We start from the raw sequence: 24,776 nt of genomic DNA on the forward strand, positions 1-24,776 counted from the left end.
CTTCTTACTGTGTTTACCCCAGTCCAATGCCGGCATCTCCACATCTTGGTTGAAGATGACAGAGAGTAATGGTGGAACGTGTTTTTCAGAATGAAGATCTGTAGTTAGCGGTGTTCCATAGGGATCAGTGCTGGGATCTCTGTTCTTTGCAGTGTATATAAATGATCTGCAGGAAAATGTGGGTGGTCTGATTAGTAAGTGGATGACACAAAGATTGGTAGAGTTGCCGATTGTGCCACGGATTTCCAGAAGATACAACAAGATATAGATAGATTGGTGACTTGGGCACAGAAATGGCAGATGGAGTTTAATTCAGACAAATGCGAGAAGATGCATTTTAGAGAATCAAATTTAGGTGTGAATTATACTGTAAATGGCAGAATCTTTAGGAATATTAATGTACAGAGGGACCTGGCCCTGCAGGTCCATAGTTCCCTAAAAATGACACACATGTGGCCAGGGTAGGCTAGGAACAAGGAAATAGATTTGCTGCAAAGAAAAAGTTTTGGATTGGGGGAAAGCGGATTTTAGTAAAATAAGACAGGATCTGGCTAAGGTAGACGGGGAACAGCTACTAACAGGAAAATCTATAGGAGAGCAATGGCGGACATTCAAAAAAGAAATGGGGAGGGTACAAGCCCAATATGTTCCCAAGGGTGATAGGTGGGAACAACAAGCCCAGAGAACCATAATGGCCAGAGATAGTCAGGATAAAATGAGAAGGAAAAGAAAGGTTTTTAAAATGTACAAGGGGAGCAACTCAGTGGAGGCATTAATGAGGTATAGAAAGTGCTGGGTGGAGCATAGGAAAGCAATTAGGAATGCAAAGATTGGATATGTTAATGGTAGAACGTTGGGAGGAGTTACAGAACAAAAAGATCTAGGGGTACATGTTCATAGCTCCTTGAAAGTGGAGTCACAGGTGGACAGAGTGGTGAAGAAGGCATTCGGCATGCTTAGTTTCATTGATCAGAACATTGAATACAGGAGTTGGGACGTCTTGTTGAAGTTGTACAAGACATTGGTAAGGCCACACTTGGAATACTGTGTACAGTTCTGGCACCCTATTATAGAAAGGATATTATTAAACTAGAAAGAGTGCAGAAAAGATTTACTAGGATGCTACCGGGACTTGATGGATTGAGTTATAAGGAGAGGCTGGGATAGACTGGGACTTTTTTCTCTGGAGCGCAGGAGGCTGAAGGGTGATCTTATCGATGTCATTAAAATAATGAGGGGCATAGACAAGGTAGATAGTCAATATCTTTTCCCAAAAGGAGGGGAGTCTAAAACTGGAGGGCACCGGTTTAAGGTGAAAGGGGAGAGATACAAAAGTATTCAGAGGGGCAATTTTTTCACACAGAGGGTGGTGAATGTCTGGAACAAGCTGCCAGAGGTAGTAGTAGAGGCAGGTACAATTTTTCCTTTTAAAAAGCATTTAGATAATTACATGGGTACGATGGGTATAGAGGGATATGGGCCAAATGCGGGCAATTGGAATTAGCCTAGAGGTTTAAAAAAAATGGCAGCATATACAAGTTGGGCCAAATGTCCTGTTTCCATGCTGTAAACCTCTATGACTCTATATAGAGGATAACCAGGAGGAACCAGCTATCCCTGCAATCAACACATTCAAACTCACATGACTGTGCCTACCTAGTCTAAAATCCAGAGGATGGACCATGAGGAACCAAGGGGGCAATCTGTGAGTGGAGCCACAGATTTAGCCTTTCCCATTAATCACCTGACTCTGTCCCTGCCAATCAACACAATCAAACTCACATGACTGTGCCTACCTAGTCTAAAATCCCAGGAAAACGTCAATAAACAAAAGATCCATTAAGTCTGCAAAGTTAACTGAATCAGCTATTATCCTGCATTCTTACCATCTGCTCCTAGTTTCTGCTTCTATATTTCCATTGGTTTCCTTTCCAACGATTGTAAGTCTCTTTCGTTCTTTCTGATGTTTCCGTAGTCCATCTCAATTCTATAGATCGAAGTTTGGAGCCACTTCTGTTTCTCTGCCTTCGGATCATAGAACCATAGAAACCCTACAGTGCAGAAAGAGGCCATTTGGCCCATCGAGTCTGCACCGACCACACTCAGGTCCCAGCTTCATACATTTACCCACTAATCCCTCTAACCTACTCATCTCAGGACTCTAAAGGGCAATTTTTAGCCTGGCCAATCAACCTAACCGGCACATCTTTAGACTGTGGGAGGAAACCGGAACACCCGAAGGAAACCCACGCAGACACGAGGAGAATGTGCAAACTCTACACAGACAGTGACCTGAGCCAGGAATTAAACCCAGGTCCTAGGAGCTGTGAAGCAGTGCTGCTAATCACAGTGCTACCCTTCATTCTGTTGATTTTGTATCTACACCCTCTACCCAGGTGGAACACTTTCCAGTCTCCTGCTTTGTGTCTGAAGTTGAAATGAGGAGTTTGACTGTCCCCTTGCTCCTCAGTTTTCTCACAGCCATCTGAGGTAATGATAGGTTGTAGTGTTTGTTACTGAGCTGAGAGTTGTGGTCACACTTGTCTTCTTGTCAATAATTCTGATGTGAGAATCTGTTTTTTTTCGAGGCAAGATTCCACAGTTATGAAGTGCTAAGATTAATAGCTAAGATTATCAGTTACTTGAAGGTTTGTACTCCTCTTCCTGCTTCTCCATTCGATGGGACATTTAGCTGAACTAATCGCACCGATTAAACCATATTCCTGTGCTGTTATGGAAGAGCTCATGAACAAACTGAGTCTTTTGTCTGACATCACAACATCCAGAAAACCGTTAATCGGAAAGATTCTTCCTTGTGATGTAATGACTGACTCTGCTGCCGTGTTATGTAGGCAACGCTGGGGGTGTGCAAAAACAGCACCAGTCGTATCCTCCAACAAGACTAATAACAAATGTGTGTACACTAACAGCATTGTGGGTGTACAGGAACAACACTGGGGGATTATACTATCCACACTGGGCATCTACACTAACAACACGATGGGCAGGATTTTCCCACTGCGCTCGCCCCACGGCCAAAAATTTCCGTCCGAGGTCAATGGATCTTTGCGTGGTTCTGCCCCCCCGCTCGCTACGATTCTCATGGTGGGCGGGATGGCAGAATTCTGCCCTGTGTGTTTACGTTAACAGCACTGAGGTTAAATAGTCACCACTGTGGGTGTACGCGGACAGCCCCGGGGGGGGGGGGGGGGGGGGGGGGGTGCAACATTGCAGGTGTAAACTAACAGACAGGGGGAATACACTAACCACTCTCTGGATGTATGCTAACAAAACTAGGGGTGTATGTGCACACTGATAACATTGGCAGTATACACAAATGACTCTGGGCATATACACTAACAGCACTTTGGGTATAAACTAACAGCATTGGAGATGTATATGAACAGCACAGTGGGTGTACACTAAGAATACTGTGAGTGAACACCAACAACAATAATAAAGACATACATTAACAATACTGGAGGTGCACATTCACAACACAGTGCATGCTCACTAACAACATTGGGAAATACACAACACAGCGAGTGTTCACTAACAGAACAGTTTTCCCTAAACCTTGTACCTTTACTTGCTGTCGTGGTGTACATATAAAGCAGAGTGGAGCGGAGCGGAGAAGCTACGACATCTTCTCCGGAGTCTTTAACATATCATTGATGAAGACGAACATCTCGCCAGGGCCATCCCCACACCCCCACTTCTTGCCTTCAGACAACCACACAACCTCAAACAGACCATTGTCCACAGCAAACTACCCAGCCTTCGGGAGAACAGTGACCACAACTCCACACAACCCTTCCACAGCAACCTCTGCAAGACATGCCTGATCATCCACATGGATGCCATCACCACACGTGAGAATACCATCCACCAGGTACACGGTAAATACTCTTCAACTCGGCCAACATTGTCTACCTGAGACGCTGCAGGAAAGGATGTCCCGAAGCATGGTACATTGGGGAGACCATGCAGACACTACAGCAACAGATGAATGAATATCGCTCGACAATCACCAGGCAAGACTGTTCCCTTCCTGTTGGCGAACAGGCATTCAGCCTCTGACCTTCGGATAAGCGTTCTCCAAGGCGGCCTTCACAACACACGACAGCGCAGAGTCGCTGAACAGAGACTGATAGCCAAGTTCCGCACACATGAGGACGGTCTCAACAGGGATCTTGGGTTCATGTCGCACTATCTGTAACCCCCGTGACTTGCCTGGGTTTGCAAAACCTCACTTACTGTACTGTCTGGAGACAATACACATCTCTTTAACCTGTGATCAGTGCTCCTTCCACACACATTGTCGGCCACTTTAAGACTTGAACAGCAGGTTGGGTGTAAAGATTCGCATTCTAATCAGCAATCTGTAAGCTGTCTGTGCTTTATATGCTCTGTCTGAGGCCAGAACTCTCCATTCACCAGACGAAGGGGGTAACCTCGAAAGCTTGTGAGTTTACTATCAAATAAATCGGTTGGGCTTAAACCTGGTGTTGTCAGACTTACATAGAACATAGAACATTACAGTGCAGAACAGGCCCTTCGGCCCACGATGTTGCGCCGACCAGTTAAAAAACAATGACCCTCTAACCTAAACCAATCCCTTTCCATCCATAAACCTATCCACGGATCTCTTAAACGCCCCCAAACTAGGCGCATTTACAACTGCAGCAGGCAGGGCATTCCAATCCCTCACCACCCTCTGGGTAAAGAACCTACCGCTGACATCCGTCCTATAACTACCCCCCCTTAATTTAAAGCCATGCCCCCTCGTGCTAGCTTTCTCCATCCGAGGAAAAAGGCTATCACTATCCACCCTATCTAAACCTCTAATCATCTTATATGTTTCAATAAGATCCCCTCTTAGCCGCCTTCTTTCTAACGAAAACAACCCCAAATCCCTCAGTCTCTCCTCATAGGACCTCCCCACCATACCAGGCAACATCCTGGTAAACCTCCTCTGCACCCTCTCCAAAGCCTCCACATCCTTCCTATAATGTGGGGACCAGAACTGCACACAGTACTCCAAGTGCGGCCGCACCAGAGTTTTGTACAGTTGCAACATGACGCTGCGACTCCTAAATTCAATCCCCCTACCAATAAACGCCAAGACACCGTATGCCTTCTTAACAACCTTACCTCCTTGATTCCCTACTTTCAGGGATCTATGTACACATACACCTAGATCCCTCTGCTCCTCCACACTATTCAGAGTCCTCCCGTTAGCCCTATACTCAACACATCTGTTATTCCTACCGAAATGAATTACCTCACACTTCTCCGCATTAAACTCCATCCGCCACCTCTCGGCCCAGCTCTGCAACCTGTCTGTCTCCCTGCAAACTATGACACCCTTCCTCACAATCTACCACACCTCCGACTTGGTGTCATCAGCAAATTTACGAATCCACCCAACTATACCCTCATCCAGATCATTAATAAAAATTACAAACAGCAGTGGCCCCAAAACAGATCCCTGAGGCACACCACTCGTAACTGAACTCCATGATGAATATTTACCATCAACCACCACCCTCTGTCTCCTATCTGCTAGCCAATTCCTGATCCAATTTCCTAGATTACCCTCAATCCCATACATCAGCATTTTCTGCAGAAGCCTACCATGGTGAACCTTATCAAACGCCTTACTAAAATCCATATATACCACGTCAACTGCCTTTCCCCCATCCACCTCTTTGGTCACTTTCTCAAAAAACTCAATAAGGTTAGTAAGGCACGACCTACCCGCTACAAAACCATGCTGACTATCTCCAATCAATTCATTACTCTCCAAATAACTATAAATCCTATCCCTAATAATTTTTTCTAAAACCTTGCCCACAACAGAAGTGAGACTCACCGGTCTATAATTCCCGGGGAAGTCTCTGTTCCCCTTCTTAAACAATGGGACAACATTCGCTAACCTCCAATCTTCCGGTACTATACCTGAGACCAACCTGTGTTTACCCCAGTCCAAAGCCGGCACATCCACATCATGGTGTACATAGTACAAACTGCTGCTACGGAGCATCAGTGATGGAGGGAATGGATGTTTGTAGATGTGGTGCCCACCTGCTTTGTCCTGATGGTGTCGAGCTTCTTGAGTGTTGGAGCTTCATCCATCCAGGCCACGGGGAGTATTCCATCACATTCCTAATTTGTGCCTTGTAGGTGGTGAAAAGGCTCTGGGGATTCGGGACTTACTTGTTGCAGTATTCCGAGCCTCTAATCTGCTCTTGCAGCCATTGTGTTTATACAGTGAGTTCAGTTGAGTTTCTGGTCAATGATAACCCCAAGGATGTTGACAGTGTGGGATTCAGTAATGGTAACACCATTGAATGGCATGGGGTGATGGTTAGAGTGTCTCTTATTGGGGATGGTCATTGTCTGGCATTTGTGTGGCGCAAATGTTATTGCCACTTGCCAGGTCTTGTTGCATTTGGACATTGACTACTTCAGTATCTGAGGCATTGGAACGGTGCTGAACATTGTGCAATCATCAGTGAAGACACCCACTTCTGACCTTATGACGGAGGGAAGGTCATTGATGAAGCAGCTGAAGATGGTTGGGCCTCGGACACTAACCCGAGGGACTCCTGCAGAAATGTCCTGGAGCTGAGGTGACTGACCCTCCACAACCACAATCATCTTCCTATGTACCAGGTATGACTCCAACCAGCAGAGAGTTTGACCCTGATATCCATTGATTCCAGTTTCACAAAGGCTCCTTGATGCCACACTCGATCGAATGCAGCCTTGATGTCACTCGCACCTCACCCCTGAAATTCAGCTCTTTTGTCCATGTTTGAACCAAGGCTGTAATGAGGTCAGGAGCTGAGTGACCCCCTGGCGAAATCCAAACTGGGCATCACTGAGCAGGTTATTGCTGAGCAGGTGCTGCTGGATAGCGCTGTCCATGACCCCTTCCATCACTTTACTGATGACAGAAAGTAGACTGATTGGGGGGGGCAATTAGCCGGGTTGGATTTGTCCTGCTTTGTGTGTACAGGACATACCTGGGCAATTTTCCACATTGTTGGGTAGATGCCAGTGTTGTCGCTGTACTGGAAAACTTGGCTAGGGGAGCAGCAAGTTCAGGAGCACAAGTCTTCAGTACTATTGCCAGAATGTTATCAGGGCCCATTGTCTTTACAGCATCCAGTGTCTCCAATCATTTCTTGCTGTCTCGTGGAGTGAATCGAATTGGCTGGAGACTGGCACCTGTGATGCTGGGGACCACTGGAGGAGTCTGAGATGGATCATCCACTCAGCACTTCTGGCTGAAGATTGCTGCGAATGTTTCAGCCTTGTCTTTTACACTGATGTGCTGGGCTCCTCCATCATTGAGGAGGGGATATTTGTAGAGCCGCCTGCAGTGAGTTGTTTAATTGTTCACCACCGTTCACAACTGGATGTGAGAAGGACTGCAGAGCTTAGATCTGAGCCGTTGATTGTGGATCACTTATCTCTGTCTATCACTTGCTGTTTATGCTGTTTGGCATGCAAGGAGTCCTGTTTGGTAGCTTTATCAGGTTAATAACTTATTTTTAGGTTCTCAGTTGAAGCAGTCACAGTGTGTATACATGCTCATTTACATGGACAACATTCTCTCTCTGTAGAGAGGGTTCTGGGTAATAATATATGTAGCTTCCAGCCAGTGTTAGTGAGTTAAACTGTGAGCTCCATTGAAAATCTATATCGGCTGTCAGCATAACACTTAGCACGCTCAGGATTGTTCAACGAATGTTGTCAACTCCTGAGTCACGTCTAATATTGAGCGCTTTGAGATTTAGGTGCACAGGCTGTTTGGGTACAATCTGTACCTTTCCTGTTATGAACAGCTCAAGAGACATGCTATTTGTTACACTCTGTCAGCCTTTGTGACTTACATCTGGTGGACGTACGATCAGGCCATTAGAGAAATGCTATGGTACGCGTGCTCTGCCCAGAACAGATCCTCAGATCATTTTCTGTTGATAGTTCATCCCGAGCCGTTTCCATGGCAGTTTTTGTCAGTGATGATTTGTTGTTGTCTTCCTCCCTCAGAGATTATGTATCAAATCTTAAGTCTACCTCAACCGGAAAAGGAATTGAACCCATAATATGAGCATTACTCTATACACATTATCTATCTAGATACACTAACAGTTCCCTATATTGATATTGATAAAAATAGCAAAATAATTGTGATTAGTTTGATTTCTTCGAAGCATTCCTTTTGTAAATAGTGATTACGTTAGCTCGGTACTCATTAGAATTCAGAAGAATGAGAACAACCTTCCTGAGACTTACAGCGTTCTCAGGAGGCTCGACAGGGTCAATGCTGAAAGGCTGTTTCCCTTGCCAGAGAGCCTAGGACCAGAGTAAGGAGTCAACCATTGGAGACAGAGATGAGGAGGAATTTCTTTATTCAAAGGATAGTCAAGGAGGAATTCTTTACAGCAGAGAGATATAGGGATTGGATCATTAAGCATGTGTAAGGCTGAGACCGATTTTAATTAGTAAAGGAATCAAGGGTTCTGGGGATAAGGCAGGAAAGTGGAGTTGAGGCTCAGCTATGATCTCATTGAATGGCAGAGCAGACTTGATGGGCCGAATGGTCTTCTTCTGCTCCTATATTTCAGTGATGAATATCTGAAACCTGAAGCTGACTGAAACGTTGTGCAGATGGAGTTAATCCAAAAGATATGGAGAGAATTGTTTTCTTTTGATGATGAAAACCTACAATGAACTCTCTTTATGACCCTTCATTTGCAATTCCTTCTAGAGCAAGTTTTACTGTTAAAGGTCTCCAGATAAAACCAGTTTTGAAGCAATCTCTTGTTATTTTAGCAATAAAGGAACTGAAAATTGCCAGTTTAGGTAAATGGTTGTGTTTATAAATGTTTACGTATTGTAATTTTTATTTTGCCATTTATTTTGTGCAGCTTTCAATGTTTTTGGCCATAATTATCGACCCTTTCTATTGACTCGCTAACATTACTGTAAGTGTAAATTGGAGCATTCATTGTTTTGCTTAACCTTGTCTGTTTCTTCTTATTTTTGACCATTCTCTGAAAACATTGCAATGTGCTTTGATCTGATGTGTAAAAAAAATGCATGTTTGGTGTGTTTTAAAAAGACTTTCCTAGGTTTGCAGTGAAATAGCTATTTAACTCATTGAAATGTCTTGGATATTATTGACCTCCAAATTTCGATAGACATTTTGGACAATGCAGTGTGTATCTGTTAATTGTTTAGTAATTTGCATTTCTAAATGTTTGGGTAATGGGCGAACCAGGGATTCAATGACTGGAATTTAACCAGAACGCCCACCTCGATTCTGGGGCGGGCAAGGCTCACAAGACGGAAATCTCAGTTGGCCTTGGGCAGGAATTTACGATCCTTGACCGAGCGAGGTCATTAACTACCGGCCAATGTGTCTCCAATAAAAAGCAACCGACTTAAACTATGGCTGTTGGGTTAGGAGGTTAATGTTTGTAAAATGAATTTCTGTAAATTACAAATATAAAAGTGTGTAAATATTGGTTCCAGTTTTATCCTTCACCAGCTAGCTTCCTGGAATAAGACATTTGTGACACATTGCAGAGTATTGTGATATTCACAACAATTACTTCTACATCAGCGAAATATATTGGTGACAATTAACTTAAACAGTGGCGTTTGAGCTGAGCAAATGATCGCATTGTTTATTATTTGAGATTTCAGTGATGGGGAATTAATTAAAGATTAAATGATTTACCTCGGATTACAATAACTGGCTGATACTCGTATACGACCATTCCTAGACTTTTTAACCATCCCTTTTCTGTGCCTTGTTTGCCAGGAATGCAAGTTCTTGAATGGAATGGAATCCCTTTGACGGGTAAAACCTATGAGGAGGTTCAGTGCATCATTGGTGTACCAGTTGGGGAAGCTGAAATATGTGTAAGACTGTGAGTTTTTCCCCACCTTTCTGTTTACCATTCAAACTTCATAACTTTTGTTCTTCATCATGTTAAGGTGAAACCTTTACAAAATTATTTGTTTCACGAATTATCATCTTCAATAATTAGTGTATTCTGAAATGCAGAAGAATGCCACAATACTGATGGAGAACTTTTTCATTTCAACTACTTATACAAATAAAAATAGTGATCAGTTTCAATAATTATACTTATTATTCCCCTGGCTTAAAGCTATATACCCTTCTCAGATTAAGTTCAACATTTATTGTGTCTTTGGCTTCAACAATCTCAGTAAGAAGTCTCACAACACCAGGTTAAAGTCCAACAGGTTTATTTGGTAGAAAACACCACTAGCTTTCGGAGCGTTGCTCCTTCGCCAGGTGAGTGGGGAGTTCTCAAAAAGTTCCTGCATCCAAATGTTCTCTATTTTATGATTTAATGTGGAGTTGTCAACATTGGACTGAGGTTATGACTTAAAGCACAGGATTGTTGTATAGTTTGTGGGTAATTTCAGTAAGAACCTTTCCAGTCAATGTAGTTAGTTACTCACATGGAGGAAATATTGACCAATCACTTTCATTGATACCTGGATTTTAAAAAAATGACATGTATGAAATCTTGTGCATTTGATAATTATTCAAACTTATTCAGATAAAGATTTCACTTTAAAAAAACATTCATTAGCTGTTTGATGCTACACTACAGGCAGCTCATTGGTTCATTCAGAATGGAAAGTGTCTGGAAAACACTCTTGTATCATTATCCATTGTTCACATTATTTTTGTAATTCAACAGTAAAATGCTCATGGTGCCATTTAAAATGATCTGAAAATATAATTGATATTTTCCTTTAAGGGACCTCAACATGCTATCGGATTTGGAGGATCTCCAGCATTTGGATTTGCGTGCCCAAGCAAAGGCTGGTAGGACAGTGTTTAAGTGAAGCTAAATATTTTACATTGGATTACACAGGATGTATTCACAGGCCATTCGCCCACCTGCCCATGATATATCTGTGCATCAATTGAATCTATTTCCATTATTCCTCATTTAAATCAATCATCGTAACCCTTTATTGCCTTCTCTGTCAACTGCTGCTGCCCCGTAAATGCATCTAATCTACTGACTTCACCCATACCTGTGGGAGCAAGTCCCATATTCTCACCACTCTCTGGCTAAAGAAGTCTCTCCGAAATTCCTGAATAGATTTCTTGCTGACTATTTTATATTCACAGTCTCTAGTTATGCTCTTTCCCACAAGAGAAAACAATCTCTCTCCAGCCACTCGGTATCAAAACCTTCCCGAAATCTAAAGACCTGTTAGCTTTAATCAAGAGTAAGAAAAGACCCAGCCAATCGCTTATTTTGTACATCTTTGCTTTTTTGTGTCCTTGCTAATCTGTGCCATAACTTTCAGTGACTGCTGCTCCTAGCAAGACCTCCTGCACTCCTCAGGGTTGATCCCCTGGCTTGATGGTAATGGTAGGGTGGGGGATTTGAGATTACAGGTCAATTACTTTGGCCTTTAATTAAAATGTGAACTCCCAAATTGATGAACTTGGTTTGGATGGGATGTTAAAAATTAAAAGAACCTGAAACAAGAAAAGATTGTATCTTACACTTTCAGTTTTAACACAGAGTTGGAGATGTCAGCATTAGATGGGGTGGGCACAGTAAGAAGTCTCACAACACCAGGTTAAAATCCAACAGGTTTATTTGGAATCATGAGCTTTCGGAGCACTGCTGGAGTTTAGTTTCAGTAAAAAGTCTGACAACACCAGGTTTTAGTCCAACCGATCTATTTGATAGTAAACTCACAAGCTTTCGGTTTAGTCCCTTTGTCAGGTGAATGGAGAGTTCTGGCCTTGGACAGAGCATATAACAGCACAGACAGTTTAGAGATTACTGATTAGAATGCGAATCTTTACACCTAACCTGCTGTTCAAGTCCTGAAGTGGCTGACAATGTGTGTGGAAGGAGCACTGATCACAGGTTAAAAAGATGTGTATTGTCTCCAGACAGGACAGTAAGTCAGGTTTTGCAAACCCAGGCAAGTCACGGGGGTTTAGTTTCAACAGACACAGGACAACGCATGAGGAACCAATTCACTGTCGAAGGAATTAGATTATTTAAATATTTTAATGAGGCTGCATGCCTTCATTACACTGACATTTTTAACCAAAGTCAACTGGGTTTGCCGATTTCAGGATCTCCAGCAGATGAAAGGAAGGAGGAGGCGCTGAATCCATGGGTGAAGTCCTTTGCAGCACAGCTTGTGGGCCAGGAGAAGCCGGAGTGTTTCCCCTCGGTTCAACATGATCCCCAGGGCTGTAGGGTTTTGAGGCCAGTATTTGCCATATTGTCACTGACAACATATCAGTTGGGACATTGGAAAAACCTGATGCCAGGTGAAGGCCATTCAAGCCATCATACTGAAGCCAATGTTAGCCCCTCCTGTCATTACGACCTATATTCTGAGCCCTACAATCTACCCAAGATGCTTGCTGAGTGGAAAAGCCCTGGGAAATAATACATAAATTATACTCCAAGCTTCTGGCATTAAATCTCTTTCTCTCTTGCTCAGTCTCAATTGGCCCACACTCTGGTCACTTGCCGACTGAGCGAAGCTGGTTCTGGACCTCCTGACACACTGTCCCACTCATTGAACTGATTGGCTGTGCTTCACAACACCATCACCAGGAATCAGCTTTCCCGGTTCTTTATTTGGACACTGTCCGAGCACCTAAAAAATTCTGCAGGAAAATATCTGAGAACTACAGGCTGGACAGCCTCACACCTGGAGTGGTAAGTTCTTAGAAGATATTTTAAGAGACAGAATCTACAGGCATTTAGAGAGGCAAAGGCTGATTAGGGAGAGTCAGCATGGCTTTGTGAGTGGAAAATCATGTCTCACAAATTTGATTGAGTTTTTTGAAGGGGTTACCAAGAAGGTACATAAGAACATAAGAACATAAGAAATAGGAGCAGGAGTAGGCCATCTAGCCCTTCGAGCCTGCCCCGCCATTCAATAAGATCATGGCTGATCTGTCGTGGCTCAGTTCCACGTTCCCGCCCTCTCCCCATAACCCTTAATCCCCTCGCTTATCAAAAACCCATCAACGTAGATGAGGGCAGTGCAGTTGATGTTGTCGACATGGATATTTGACAAAGTACCGCATGGTAGGTTGTTGCATAAGGTTAAACCTCACAGGATAGAGGGTGAGATGTCTAAATGGATATAACATTGGCTTGATGACAGAAGTCAGAGAATGGTTGTGGAGGGTTGCTTTTCAAACTGGAGGCCTGTGACAAGCGGTGCGTCTCAGGGTTCGGTGCTGGGTCCGATGCTATTTGTAATTTATAGAGTGTAGAACTTTACAGCACAGTACAGGCCCTTCAGCCCTCAGTGTTGTGCCGAGCTATGTCCAAACCCAAGATCAGCCTATCCCACTCCCTATCATTCTGGTGTGCTCCATGTGCAGAGGCTGAATAAACTAGGCTTGTACTCGTTAGAGTTTAGAAGAATGAGGGGAGATCTCATTGAGACGTATAAGATGATGAATGGGATGGATAGGATAGAGGTGGAAAGACTCTTCCCGCTCAAAAAAGACAGTAGGACTAGGGGGCACAGCCTCAAGATAAAGGGGGGGCGGTTCAGAACGGAGTTGAGGAGGAACTTCTTCACTCAAAGGGTGGTGAATCTCTGGAATTCTCTGCCCGTTGAAGTGGTGGAGGCTGCCTCGCTAAATATTTTTAAGAACCGGGTTGATGGGTTTTTGATAAGAGAAGGGATTAAGGGTTATGGGGAGAAAGCGGGAAAGTGGAACTGAGCCACGACAGATCAGCCATGATCTTATTGAATGGCGGGGCAGGCTCGAAGGGCCAGATGGCCTACTTCTGCTCCTATTTCTTATGTTCTTATGTTCTTATGTGCCTATCCAATAACCGCTTGAAAGTTCCTAAAGTGTCCAACTCCACTATCACAGCAGGCAGTGCATTCCACACCCCAGCCACTCTCTGAGTGAAGAATCTACCTCAGACATCCCTCCTGTATCTCCCACCATGAACCTTATAACTATGTTCTCTAGTAACAGCTACATCCATCCAAGGAAATAGTCTCTGAACGTCCACTCTATCAAACCCCCTCATTATCTTATAAACCTCTATTAAGTCGCCTCTCATCCTCCTCCGCTCTGAAGAGAAAAGTCCCAGCTCCCTCAACCTTTCCTCATAAGACCTACCCTCCAAACCAGGCAGCATCCTGGTAAATCTCCTCTGCACTCTCTCCAAACCTTCCACATCCTTCTTTTAATGAGGTGACCAGAACTGCACACAATATTCCAAATGTGGTCTCACCAAGGTCCAGTGTAGTTGCTCCACGGTTCTTAAACTCAAACCCCCTGTTAATAAAGGCTAACACACTATAAGCCTTCTTCATAGCTCTATCCACTTGAGTGGCAACCTTCAGAGATGTGTGAGTATGAACGCCAAGATCTCTCTGTTCCTCCACATTCCTCAGGACCCTGCTGTTGAGACTACGCTCCGCATTCAAGTTTGTCCTAACAAAATGAATCAAAATGATTTGGATGAGAATTTAGTAGGCATAGTTAGTGAGTTTGCAGGTGACACCAAGATTGGTGGGATAGTGAACAGTGAAGAAGGTTATCTAGGATTGCAATGGGATCTTGATCAATTGGGCCAGTGGGCTTACGAATGGCAGATGGAGTTTAATTTAGATAAATACAAGGTGATGCATTTTGGTCAAATGAACTAGGGCAGGACTTACCCAGTTAATGGTAGGGCACTGGGGAGAGTTACAGAACAAAGAGATCTAGGGGTACAGGTTCATAGCTCCTTGAAAATGGAGTCACAAGTGGACAGAGTGGTGAAGAAGGCATTCGGCATGCTTGGTTTCATTGGTCAGAACATTGACTAGAGGAGTTGGCCATTTTGTTGATGTTGTACAAGACATTGGTAAGGCCACATGTGGAATATTGTGTAGAGTTCTGGTCACTCTATTGTAGAAAGGGTATTATTAAACTAGAAACAGTACAGAAAAGATTTACCAGAATGCTACAGGGGCTGGATTATTTGAGTTATAAGGAGAGGTTGGATAGACTGGGACTTTTTTTCTCTGGAGTGTTAGAGGCTGACGGTTGATCTTATAGAGGTCTATAAAATAATGAGGGGCACAGATCAGCGAGATAGTCATTATCTTTTTCCAAATGTATGGGAGTCTAAAATTTGAGGGCACATGTCTATGGTGGGAGGGGAGAGACACAAAAGGGTCCAGAGGGGCATTTGTTTTCACACACAGGATGGTAAGTGGCTGGAATAAGCTGCCAGAGGTAGTATTAAAAGTGGGTACAATCCTGTCTTTTAGAAAGCGTTCAGACAGTTACATGGGTAAGATGATATGGAGGGATATGGGCCAAATGTTGGGACAATGAGACTAACTTAGGGGTTAAAGAAGTGGCAGCATGGACAGGTTGGGCCTGTTGGAGGTAAAAGATACTTCTAGAACCAGTTGTGAGTCAAAGTATAGCAAGTTTATTGGGAGTTACACCTGGTACCTAACAGCAGTTCCCCAAGCTTCTCTCCGAACACAAATTAAGAGCATGTTTTTATACCACCCCCCCCCCCGAGTCACGTACGCATCTTCTCATTCTCAGCAGGTTCCCAGGCTGCGGCTTGTCCTCCATCATGGGAACATGGCTGCCTTGGCGTTTCTTCATGTTATCTCAAGGTGTGATTAGCCCTTGGCCAACATACAGGCCGACAAAACAAGTTAAAGTTAACGGTGCTGGTGTAACAATTTTATGTTCATGGGTTGTATAGCATATAAATGTTGGTATATGACACGTAAACAGTACATAACAAATTTATACGAGTATATATTTATGACATGCAAGCTTCACTATGTTAGGCAGAAGTCCATAATGTTAAAAACACAAACATAGATACGAGCTGGGTCAGCTACATTTCTGAATGGACTATCATAAACTTGTGTAAACAGTAAGGACAGCTGCAGTCTTATTGTCTGGGACACACGAAAACAAGTCTTACATTTGTCTGGGATACGTGAAAACAAGTCGAAAACTAGTCTTACAATACTTTTTACCAATCTCCAAGTATTACAAAATTCATTAACCCATTCCCAATGCAGACTGAAGGGTCTGTCTCTGTGCTGTTAACCTCTATGTCTCTATGACAGTGTGACTTCACAGCTTTTCTGTGCAGTCCCTGTGCTCCAACTTCCAAACTTTCAGATGGGTCATTGTCATAGAGTCACAGAGGTTTGCAGCATGGAAACCCAACTGGTCCATGCTGTCCTTTTTTTAAAACCCCTAAGTTAATCCCAATTGCCTGCATTTGGCCCATATCCCTCTGTCGCTCCAGAGGAAAAATGTCCCAGTCTATCCAGCCTCTCCTTATAACTCAATCCATCAAGTCCCGGTAGCATCCTAGTAAATATTTTTTGCACTATTTCTAGTTTAATAATATCCTTTCTACAAAAGGGTGACCAGAACTGTACACAGTATTCCAAGTGTGGCCTTACCAATGTCTTGTACAACTTCAACAAGACGTCCCAACTCCTGTATTCAGTGTTCTGACCAATGAAACCAAGCATGTCGGATGCCTTCTTCACCACTCTGTCCACTTACAAAGAGCCAAGAACCTGTACCACTAGATCTCTTCCTTCTGTAACTCTCCCCAACACCTTACCATTAACTGAGTAAGTCCTGCCCTAGTTCAATCAGCCAGAATGCATCACCTCGCGTTTATCCAAATTAAACTCAATTTGCCATTCATCAGCCCACTGGCCCAATTGATCAAGATCCCATTGCAATCCTAGATAACCTTATTCACTGTCCGCTATTCTACCAATCTTGGTGTCATCTGCAAACTTACTAGCCATGCTTATGAAATTCTTATCCAAATCATTGAAATAAATGACAAATAACAGTGGACCCAGCACAGATCTCTGAGGCACACTGCTGGTCACAGGCCTCCAGTTAAGAAAAACAACCCTCTACAACCACCATCAATCTTTTGTCATCAAGCTAATTTTGTATCCATTTAGATACCTCACTTTGGATCCCGTGAGATATAACCTTATGCAACAACCTACCATGCGGTACCTTGTCAAAGGCCTTGCTAAAATCCATGTAGACGACATCAACTGTATTGCCCTCATCTACCTTCTTGGTTACCCCTTCAAAAAAAATTCAATCAAATTTGTGAGACATAATTTTTCCACTCACAAAGTCATGTTGACTGTCCCTAATCAATCCTTGCATCTCTAAATGTCTGTAAATCCTGTCTCTCAAAATACCTTCCAACAACTTACCCACTACAGGTGTGAAGCTCATTGGCTTATAATTCCCAGGTTTTTCCCTGCAGCCCTTTTTAAATGAAATCATTGGAGATTGGAGAGGCGTTGAACCAATATTTCTCTTCGGTGTTCACACAAGGGGACATGAATGTAGCTGAGGAGGACACTGGGGTGCAGGGGTGTAAAATAGATAGTATTGCAATTGATACGGGGGATGTGCTGGATATTCTAGAGGGTTTGAAAATAGATAAGTCCCCTGGTCCGGATGGGATTTACCCTAGGATTCTCTGGGAGGCAAGAGAGGTGATTGCGGAGCCTCTGGCTCTGATCTTCAGGTCGTCGTTGGTCTCTGGTATAGTACCGGAAGATTGGAGGACAGCGAATGTTGTCCCATTGTTTAAGAAGGGGAGCAGAGACTTCCCTGGGAATTATAGACCGGTGAGTCTTACTTCTGTGGTAGGTAAGGTTTTGGAAAGGATTATTAGAGACAGGATTTATAGTTATTTGGAGAGTAATGAATTGATTAGAGACAGTCAACATGGTTTTGTAGCGGGTAGGTCGTGCCTTACTAACCTTATCGAGTTCTTTGAGAAAGTGACCAAAGAGGTGGATAGGGGTAAGGCAGTTGACGTGGTGTATATGGATCTTAGTAAGGCGTTTGATAAGGTTCACCATGGTAGGCTTCTGCAGAAAATGCAGATGTATGGGATTGGGGGTAATCTAGGAAATTGGATCAGGAATTGGCTAGCAGATAGGAGACAGAGGGTGGTGGTTGATGGTAAATATTCATCATGGAGTTCGGTTACGAGTGGTGTGCCTCAGGGATCTGTTTTGGGGCCACTGCTGTTTGTAATTTTTATTAATGATCTGGATGAGGGTATAGTTGGGTGGATTAGTAAGTTTGCTGATGACACCAAAGTCGGAGGTGTGGTAGATAGTGAGGAAGGGTGTCATAGTTTGCAGGGTGACTTAGAAAGGTTGCAGAGCTGGGCCGCGAGGTGGCGGATGGAGTTTAATGTGGAGAAGTGTGAGGTAATTCACTTTGGTAGGAGTAACAGATGTGTTGAGTATAGGGCTAACGGGAGGACTTTGAATAGTGTGGAGGAGCAGAGGGATCTAGGTGTATGTGTACATAGATCCCTGAAAGTTGGGAATCAAGTAGATAAGGTTGTTAAGAAGGCATACGGTGTCTTGGCGTTTATTGGTAGGGGGATTGAATTTAGGAGTCGCAGCGTCATGTTGCAACTGTACACAACTCTGGTGCGGCCGCACTTGGAGTATTGTGTGCAGTTCTGGTCCCCACATTACAGGAAGGATGTAGAGGCTTTGGAGAGGGTGCAGAGGAGGTTTACCAGGATGTTGCCTGGTATGGAGGGGAGATCCTATGAAGAGAGACTGAGAGATTTGGGGTTGTTTTCGCTGGAAAGAAGGCGGCTAAGAGGGGACCTTATTGAAACATATAAGATGATTAGAGGTTTAGACAGGGTGGATAGTGATAGCCTTTTTCCTAGGATGGAGAAATCTAGCACGAGGGGGCACGACTTTAAATTAAGGGGGGGTAGTTATAGGACTGATGTCAGGGGTAGGTTCTTTACCCAGAGGGTGGTGAGGGACTGGAATGCCCTGCCAGCTGCAGTTGTAAATGCGCCTAGTTTGGGGGCGTTTAAGAGATCTGTGGATAGGTTTATGGACGAAATGGGATTGGTTTAGATTAGTGGGTTAGTGTTTTTTTTAAAAAGCTGGTCGGCGCAACATCGTGGGCCGAAGGGCCTGTTCTGCGCTGTAATGTTCTATGTTCTATGTTCTATTTGCCACCCTCCAATTTTCAGGCACCTCTCCTGTGACTATCAATGATTTAAGTATCTCTGCTAGCCTCCCACCGTGTCCTATGATACACTTCATTAGCTCTTAGGGATTTATCGACCTTGACGTGTTTTGAGACTTCCAAAACCTCCATCTCTTTTATATGTTCACTCCTCAAGACATCGCTATTTAGTTTTCCAAGTTCCCTAACATCTATGCTTTTCTTAACAGTGGATACTGATGAGAAATATTCCTTTAGGATCTTACCCATCTCTTGTGGAATCACACACAGACGACCTTGTTGATCCTTAAGAGTCCCTCCTCTCTCCTTAGTCACATTTTTGCCTTTTATGTATTTGTAGAAGATCTTTGGATTCTGCTTTGCCTTATCTGCCAAAACAATCTGTGTCCCCTTTTTGCCCTCTTGATTTCGCTCTTAACTCTATTCCTACACCCTCTCTACTCTTCAAAGGATCCACTTGATTCCAGCTGCCTACGCGTGTCATGTTCCTCCTCCTTCTTCTTGACCAGAGCCTCAATATCCTGTGTCATTGCAGTCTGACAAGAAAAACAATGGTTGTCCTGTGTATCAATCACAATGTAAATTTGTTCACCATGCTATATAGAAGCTAGAAGCAGGAGTAGGCCATTTGGCCCTTCAAGCCTGCTCTGCCACTCATTTTGATCACGGTTGATTATCGAATTCAATATCCTGATTCCCCTCTGACCACCCCCCGCCCCCGATATCACTTAATCCCTTTAGCCCCCCCAAGAGCTATATCTAATTTTTTCTTGAAATCACACGTTTTAACCTCAACTACTTTCTGTGGGAGTCAATTCCACACATTCAGCACCCTCTGGGTGAAGAAACTTCTCACCTCAGTTCTAAAAGGTTTACCCCTTATTCTCAAACTCTAACCCCTAGTTCTGGACTCTCCCACCACTGGGAACATTCTTTCTGAATCTACCTTGTTAGAATTTTATAAGTTTCTATGAGATCCCCTCTCACTCTTCTAAACTTCAATGAATACAATCCTTACTGGCTTAATCTCTCCTCATATAACAGACCTGCCATCCCAAGAATCAGTCAGGTAAATCTTTAGAACATAGAACACTACGGCACAAACAGGCCCTTCGGCCCACAAGTTGCACCGATCACATCCATACCTACCAAGCCATAGAACTATCTGCAACTCCCAATCCCATTAGATCCCACATACACATCCAGAAGTCTTTTAAAAGACCCTCTACCACCACCGACAGCAGCCGATTCCACTCACTCACCACCCTCTGAGTGAAAAACTTACCCCTGACATCTCCTCTGTACTTGCTCCCCAGCACTTTAAACCTGTGTCCTCTCGTAGCGACCATTTCAGCCCTGGGAAATAGCCTCTGAGAATCCACCCTATCTATTCCTCTCAACATTTTATAAACCTCTATCAGGTCGCCTCTCAACCTTCGTCTCTCCAGGGAGAAGAGCCCAAGCTCCCTCAACCTATCTTCATAAGACATTCCTCCCAATCCAGGCAACATCCTTGTAAATCTCCTCTGCACCCTCTCAATAGCTTCCACATCCTTCCTGTAGTGAGGCGACCAGAACTGTGCACAGTACTCCAAGTGGGGTCTGACAAGGGTCTTATAAAGTTGCAGCATTACCTCCTGACTCCTAAACTCAATCCCTCGATAAATGAAGGCCAGTACATCATACGCCTTCTTGACCACATCCTCCACCTGCGAGGCCGATTTAAGAGTCCTATGGACCCGGACCCCAAGATCCTTCTGCTCTTCAACCCAGCTAAGACTCCTACCCTTGATACTGTACTCCTTCATTCCATTTGTCCTGCCAAAACAGACCACTACACATTTATCCGCATTGAAGTCCATCTGCCACTTCTCCGCCCAGTCTTGCATCCTATCTATGTCTCACTGCAACTTCTGACATTCCTCCAGACTATCCACAACACCACCAACCTTCGTATCATCGGCGAATTTACTAACCCATCCCTCCACTTCCTTATCCAGGTCATTTATGAACATGACAAACAGCAAGGGTCCTAGAACAGGTCCCTGGGGCACTCCACTGGTGACCGACCTCCATGCAGAAAAAGACCCATCCACAACCACTCTCTGCCTTCTGCAGGCAAGCCAGTTCTGGATCCACAAGGCCAAAGCCCCTTGGATCCCATGCCCTCCCACCTTCTCAAGAAGTCTTGCATGGGGGACCTTATCAAACACCTTGCTGAAGTCCATGTAAACCACGTCCACCGCTCTTCCTTCGTCAATGTGTTCAGTCACATTTTCAAAGAACTCAACTAGGCTCGTAAGGCACGACCTGCCCTTGACAAAACCATGTTGACTATTCCTGATCATTCTAAACTTCTCCAAATGCTCATAAATCTTGTCCCTCAGAATCCTCACCATCAACTTACCAACCACTGAGGTTAGACTCACCGGTTGGTAATTTCCCGGGCTATCCCTGTTCCCTTTCTTGAAAATAGGAACCACATCCGCAATCCTGCAATCCTCTGGAACCTCTCCTGTCTCCATCGACGATGCAAAGATCATCTCCAGGGGCTCTGCAATCACTTCCCTCACCTCCCACAGTATCCTGGGGTACATCCCATCCGGTCCCGGCGACTTATCTATCTTGATAGAATTTAGAAGTTCCAAAACATCCTCTTTCTTAACATCCACATACTCAATCTTTTCAGACTGCTGCAAACCTGTAGTACAACCTCCCAGATCACTTTCCACTGTGAATACCAAGGCAAAGTGCTCATTAAGCACCTCTGCCATTTCTTCTGGTTCCACACAGACCTTTCCCCATTCACCTTTTATAGGTCCTATCCCTTCTCTTCTCATCCTTTTACTCTTCACATATTTGTAGAAGGCCTTGGGATTCTCCTTAATCTTACCCGCCAAGGCCTTCTCATGTCCCCTTCTGGCTCTCCTAATTTCCTTTTTAAGTTCCTTTCTACAAGCCTTATACTCCTCTAGATCCTTAACATTTCCTAGCTCTCTGCACCTTTTATATGCCTTTCTTTTCTTCCTGACCAGGTTCATCACAACCTTCGTGCACCACGGTTCCCGCGTCCTACCAAAACCTCCTTGTCTCATTGGAACGTTGTCGTGCAGAGCTCCAGTCAAACATTCCTCGAAAATCCGCCACCTTCCTTCAGTACTTTTCCCCAAGAACACCTCCTTCCAATTTACTCATCTAATTATCTTCGTGATGTCTTCATATTTCCCCTTACTCCAGTCAAACACCTTCCTAGCCTGCCTGATCCTATCTCTTTCCAATGCTATTGTGAAGGAGATAGAATTATGATCTCCATCCCCGAGATGCTCTCCTACTGAGAGATCTGACACCTGTCCTGGTTCATTAGCCAGCACCAGGTCAAGTACAGCCTCTCCTCTCGTAGGCTTATCCACATACTGTGTCAGGAAACCCTCCTGAACACACCTAACAAACTCCTCCCCATCCAAACCCCTTACCCTAGGGATATTCCAGTCGATGTTTGGGAAATTAAAGTCTCCCATCACGACAACTCTGTTATTACTACATCTCTCGAGGATCTGTTTCCCTATCTGCACCTCAACTTCCCTGTCACTATTGGGCGGCCTATAGAAAACACCCAGCAAAGTTTTCGACTCTTTGCTGTTCCTAACTTCCACCCACAGAGACTATGTAGACAGTCCCTCCACGGCATCCTCCTTCTCTGCAGCCATGACACTGTCCCTGATCAACAGTGCCACTCCACCACCTCTTTTGCCTCCCTCCCTGTCCTTCCTGAAGCATCTGAATCCTGGCACCTGAAGTATCCAGTCCTGTCTCTGAGACATCCAAGTCTCCGTAATGGCCACCACATCACATTCCCAAGCAGCAATCCACGCCCTAAGCTCATCTGCTTTGTTCACTACACTCCTGGCGTTAAAATAGACACACCTCTGACCCTCAGTCTAGGCACTTCTCTTCTCCATCACCTGTCTAACCTCCCTCTCATACTGTCTACAGTCTTTCTCTACCCCGGAGCTAACCTCCTCACTCTGTCACCTCATCTCTATTCCCTCCCCCCAACCTTTCTCGTTTAAAGCCCCCCCAGTGCCCCTAGCCAGTCTTCCCGCCAAGATATTGGTCCCCCTGGGATTCAAGTGCCACCCGTCTTTACTGTACAGGTCACACCTGCCCCTAAAGAGGTCCCAATGATCCAGGAACCGGAATCCCTGCCCCCTGCTCCAGTCCCTCAGCCACGCATTCACCCTCCACCTCATTCCATTCCTGCTCTCACTCTCCCTTGGCGCAGGCAGCATTCCTGCGATTACTACCTTTATAACAAGGACACCTCAGATAAGGACACCAAAACTACACACAATGCTCTTGGTAAGGCCTTACCAAAGCCCTGTACAATTGCACCAAACATCCCTATCCCCATACTCGAATCCTCTTGCCATGAAGGCCAACATACCATTTGCCTTCTTTACTGCCTGCTATTTGTGTGTGCGTGCTTTCACTGACTGATGCACGAGGACACCAAGTCTCACTGAGTATCCACCTTTCTCAATTTACCCAATGCAAGTAATAGTCTGTCTTCCTATTATTGCCACCAAAGTGGATAACTTAACATTTATACATATTATACTGGATTGAAACAGATCAGTCTTCCACTGAAGCAGAATGATTTTGCCTCTGACCTTAAGGCTATTTTCTGGCATTCATTTGACCAATTACCATCCTTTGAAAGCTCAACTTTAAATTCAAAGTCAAACAATGCAGTAAAAATACGTTGTTTCATATTAATTTGTGGTCTGTTTCAGCTAAAATTTCATGCTGTGCTCAAAATGTTTGATGATTCCTTTAAGGTCTCGAATAATATTGATTTGATTTGATTTATTATTGTCACGTATAAAGTGAAAGTATTGCTTCATGAGTGCTATACAGACAAAACATACAGTTCATAGGGAAGGAAAGGAGAGGGTGCAGAATATCGTGTTACAGTCATAGCTAGGCTGTAAGAAAGATCATCATAATGCAAGGTAAGTCCATTCAGAAGTCTGACAGTAGCAGAGAAGAAGCTATTTTTGAGTTGGGTGGTCTTGCATATTTTGTATCTTTCTCCTAATGGAAGAAGATGGAAGAGAGAATGTCTGGAGTGTGTGGCACCTCTGGTTATGTTGGCTGTTTTTCTGAGGCAACAGGAAATGTAGACAGTGCCAATGGATGGGAGGCTGGTTTGAGTGATAGACTGGGCTTGATTCATAACCCTTTGTAGTTTCTTGAGGTCTTGAACAGAGCAGGAGCCCATACCAAGTTGTGATACAACCAGAAAGAATGCTTTCTATGGTGCATCTGTAGAAGTTGGTGAGAGTTGTAGCAAACACGTCAAATTTCCTTAGCTTCCTGAGAAAGTAGAGGCGTTGGTGGGCTTTCTAAACTACAGTGTCTGCATACAGGGATCAGAACAGGTTGTTGATGATCCAGGCACCTAACAACTTAAAGATCTCAATCATTTCTACTTCATCCCCATTGATGTAGACAGGGGTATGTTCTCCAGGATGCTTCCTGAAGTCAATGATTATTTCCTTCTATTTGTTGATATTGAGGGAGAGATTATTGTCATCACACTAGCTCACCAGACTCTCTATATTTCCTGTACTCTCTCATCATTGTTTAAGAT

The 24,776-nt window shown here is 44.1% G+C and overlaps 1 protein-coding gene across 6 annotated transcripts in view; it reads left to right on the top strand.

Moving 5' to 3' along the window:
* LOC145355536 (protein piccolo-like) overlaps window positions 1-24,776 on the top strand; it is a 480,857-nt gene that overhangs the window by 359,965 nt on the left and 96,116 nt on the right. For 5 of the 6 annotated variants that reach the window (XR_013889002.1, XM_080207784.1, XM_080207785.1 and 2 more), the window contains 2 exons: window positions 9,842-9,950; window positions 10,818-10,885. Coding sequence is in view for 5 of the 6 variants with exons in the window: in XM_080207784.1 (XP_080063910.1) it covers window positions 9,842-9,950; window positions 10,818-10,885 (177 nt within the window). In the remaining variant the exon portion in view is untranslated. The remainder of the gene's footprint in view (window positions 1-9,841; window positions 9,951-10,817; window positions 10,886-24,776) is intronic. The other variant, XM_080207788.1, reaches the window with a different exon arrangement.

Source organism: Carcharhinus amblyrhynchos, chromosome 19, assembly GCF_965287045.1.
Source record: "Carcharhinus amblyrhynchos chromosome 19, sCarAmb.v2.hapA, whole genome shotgun sequence".
NCBI lineage: Eukaryota > Metazoa > Chordata > Chondrichthyes > Carcharhiniformes > Carcharhinidae > Carcharhinus > Carcharhinus amblyrhynchos.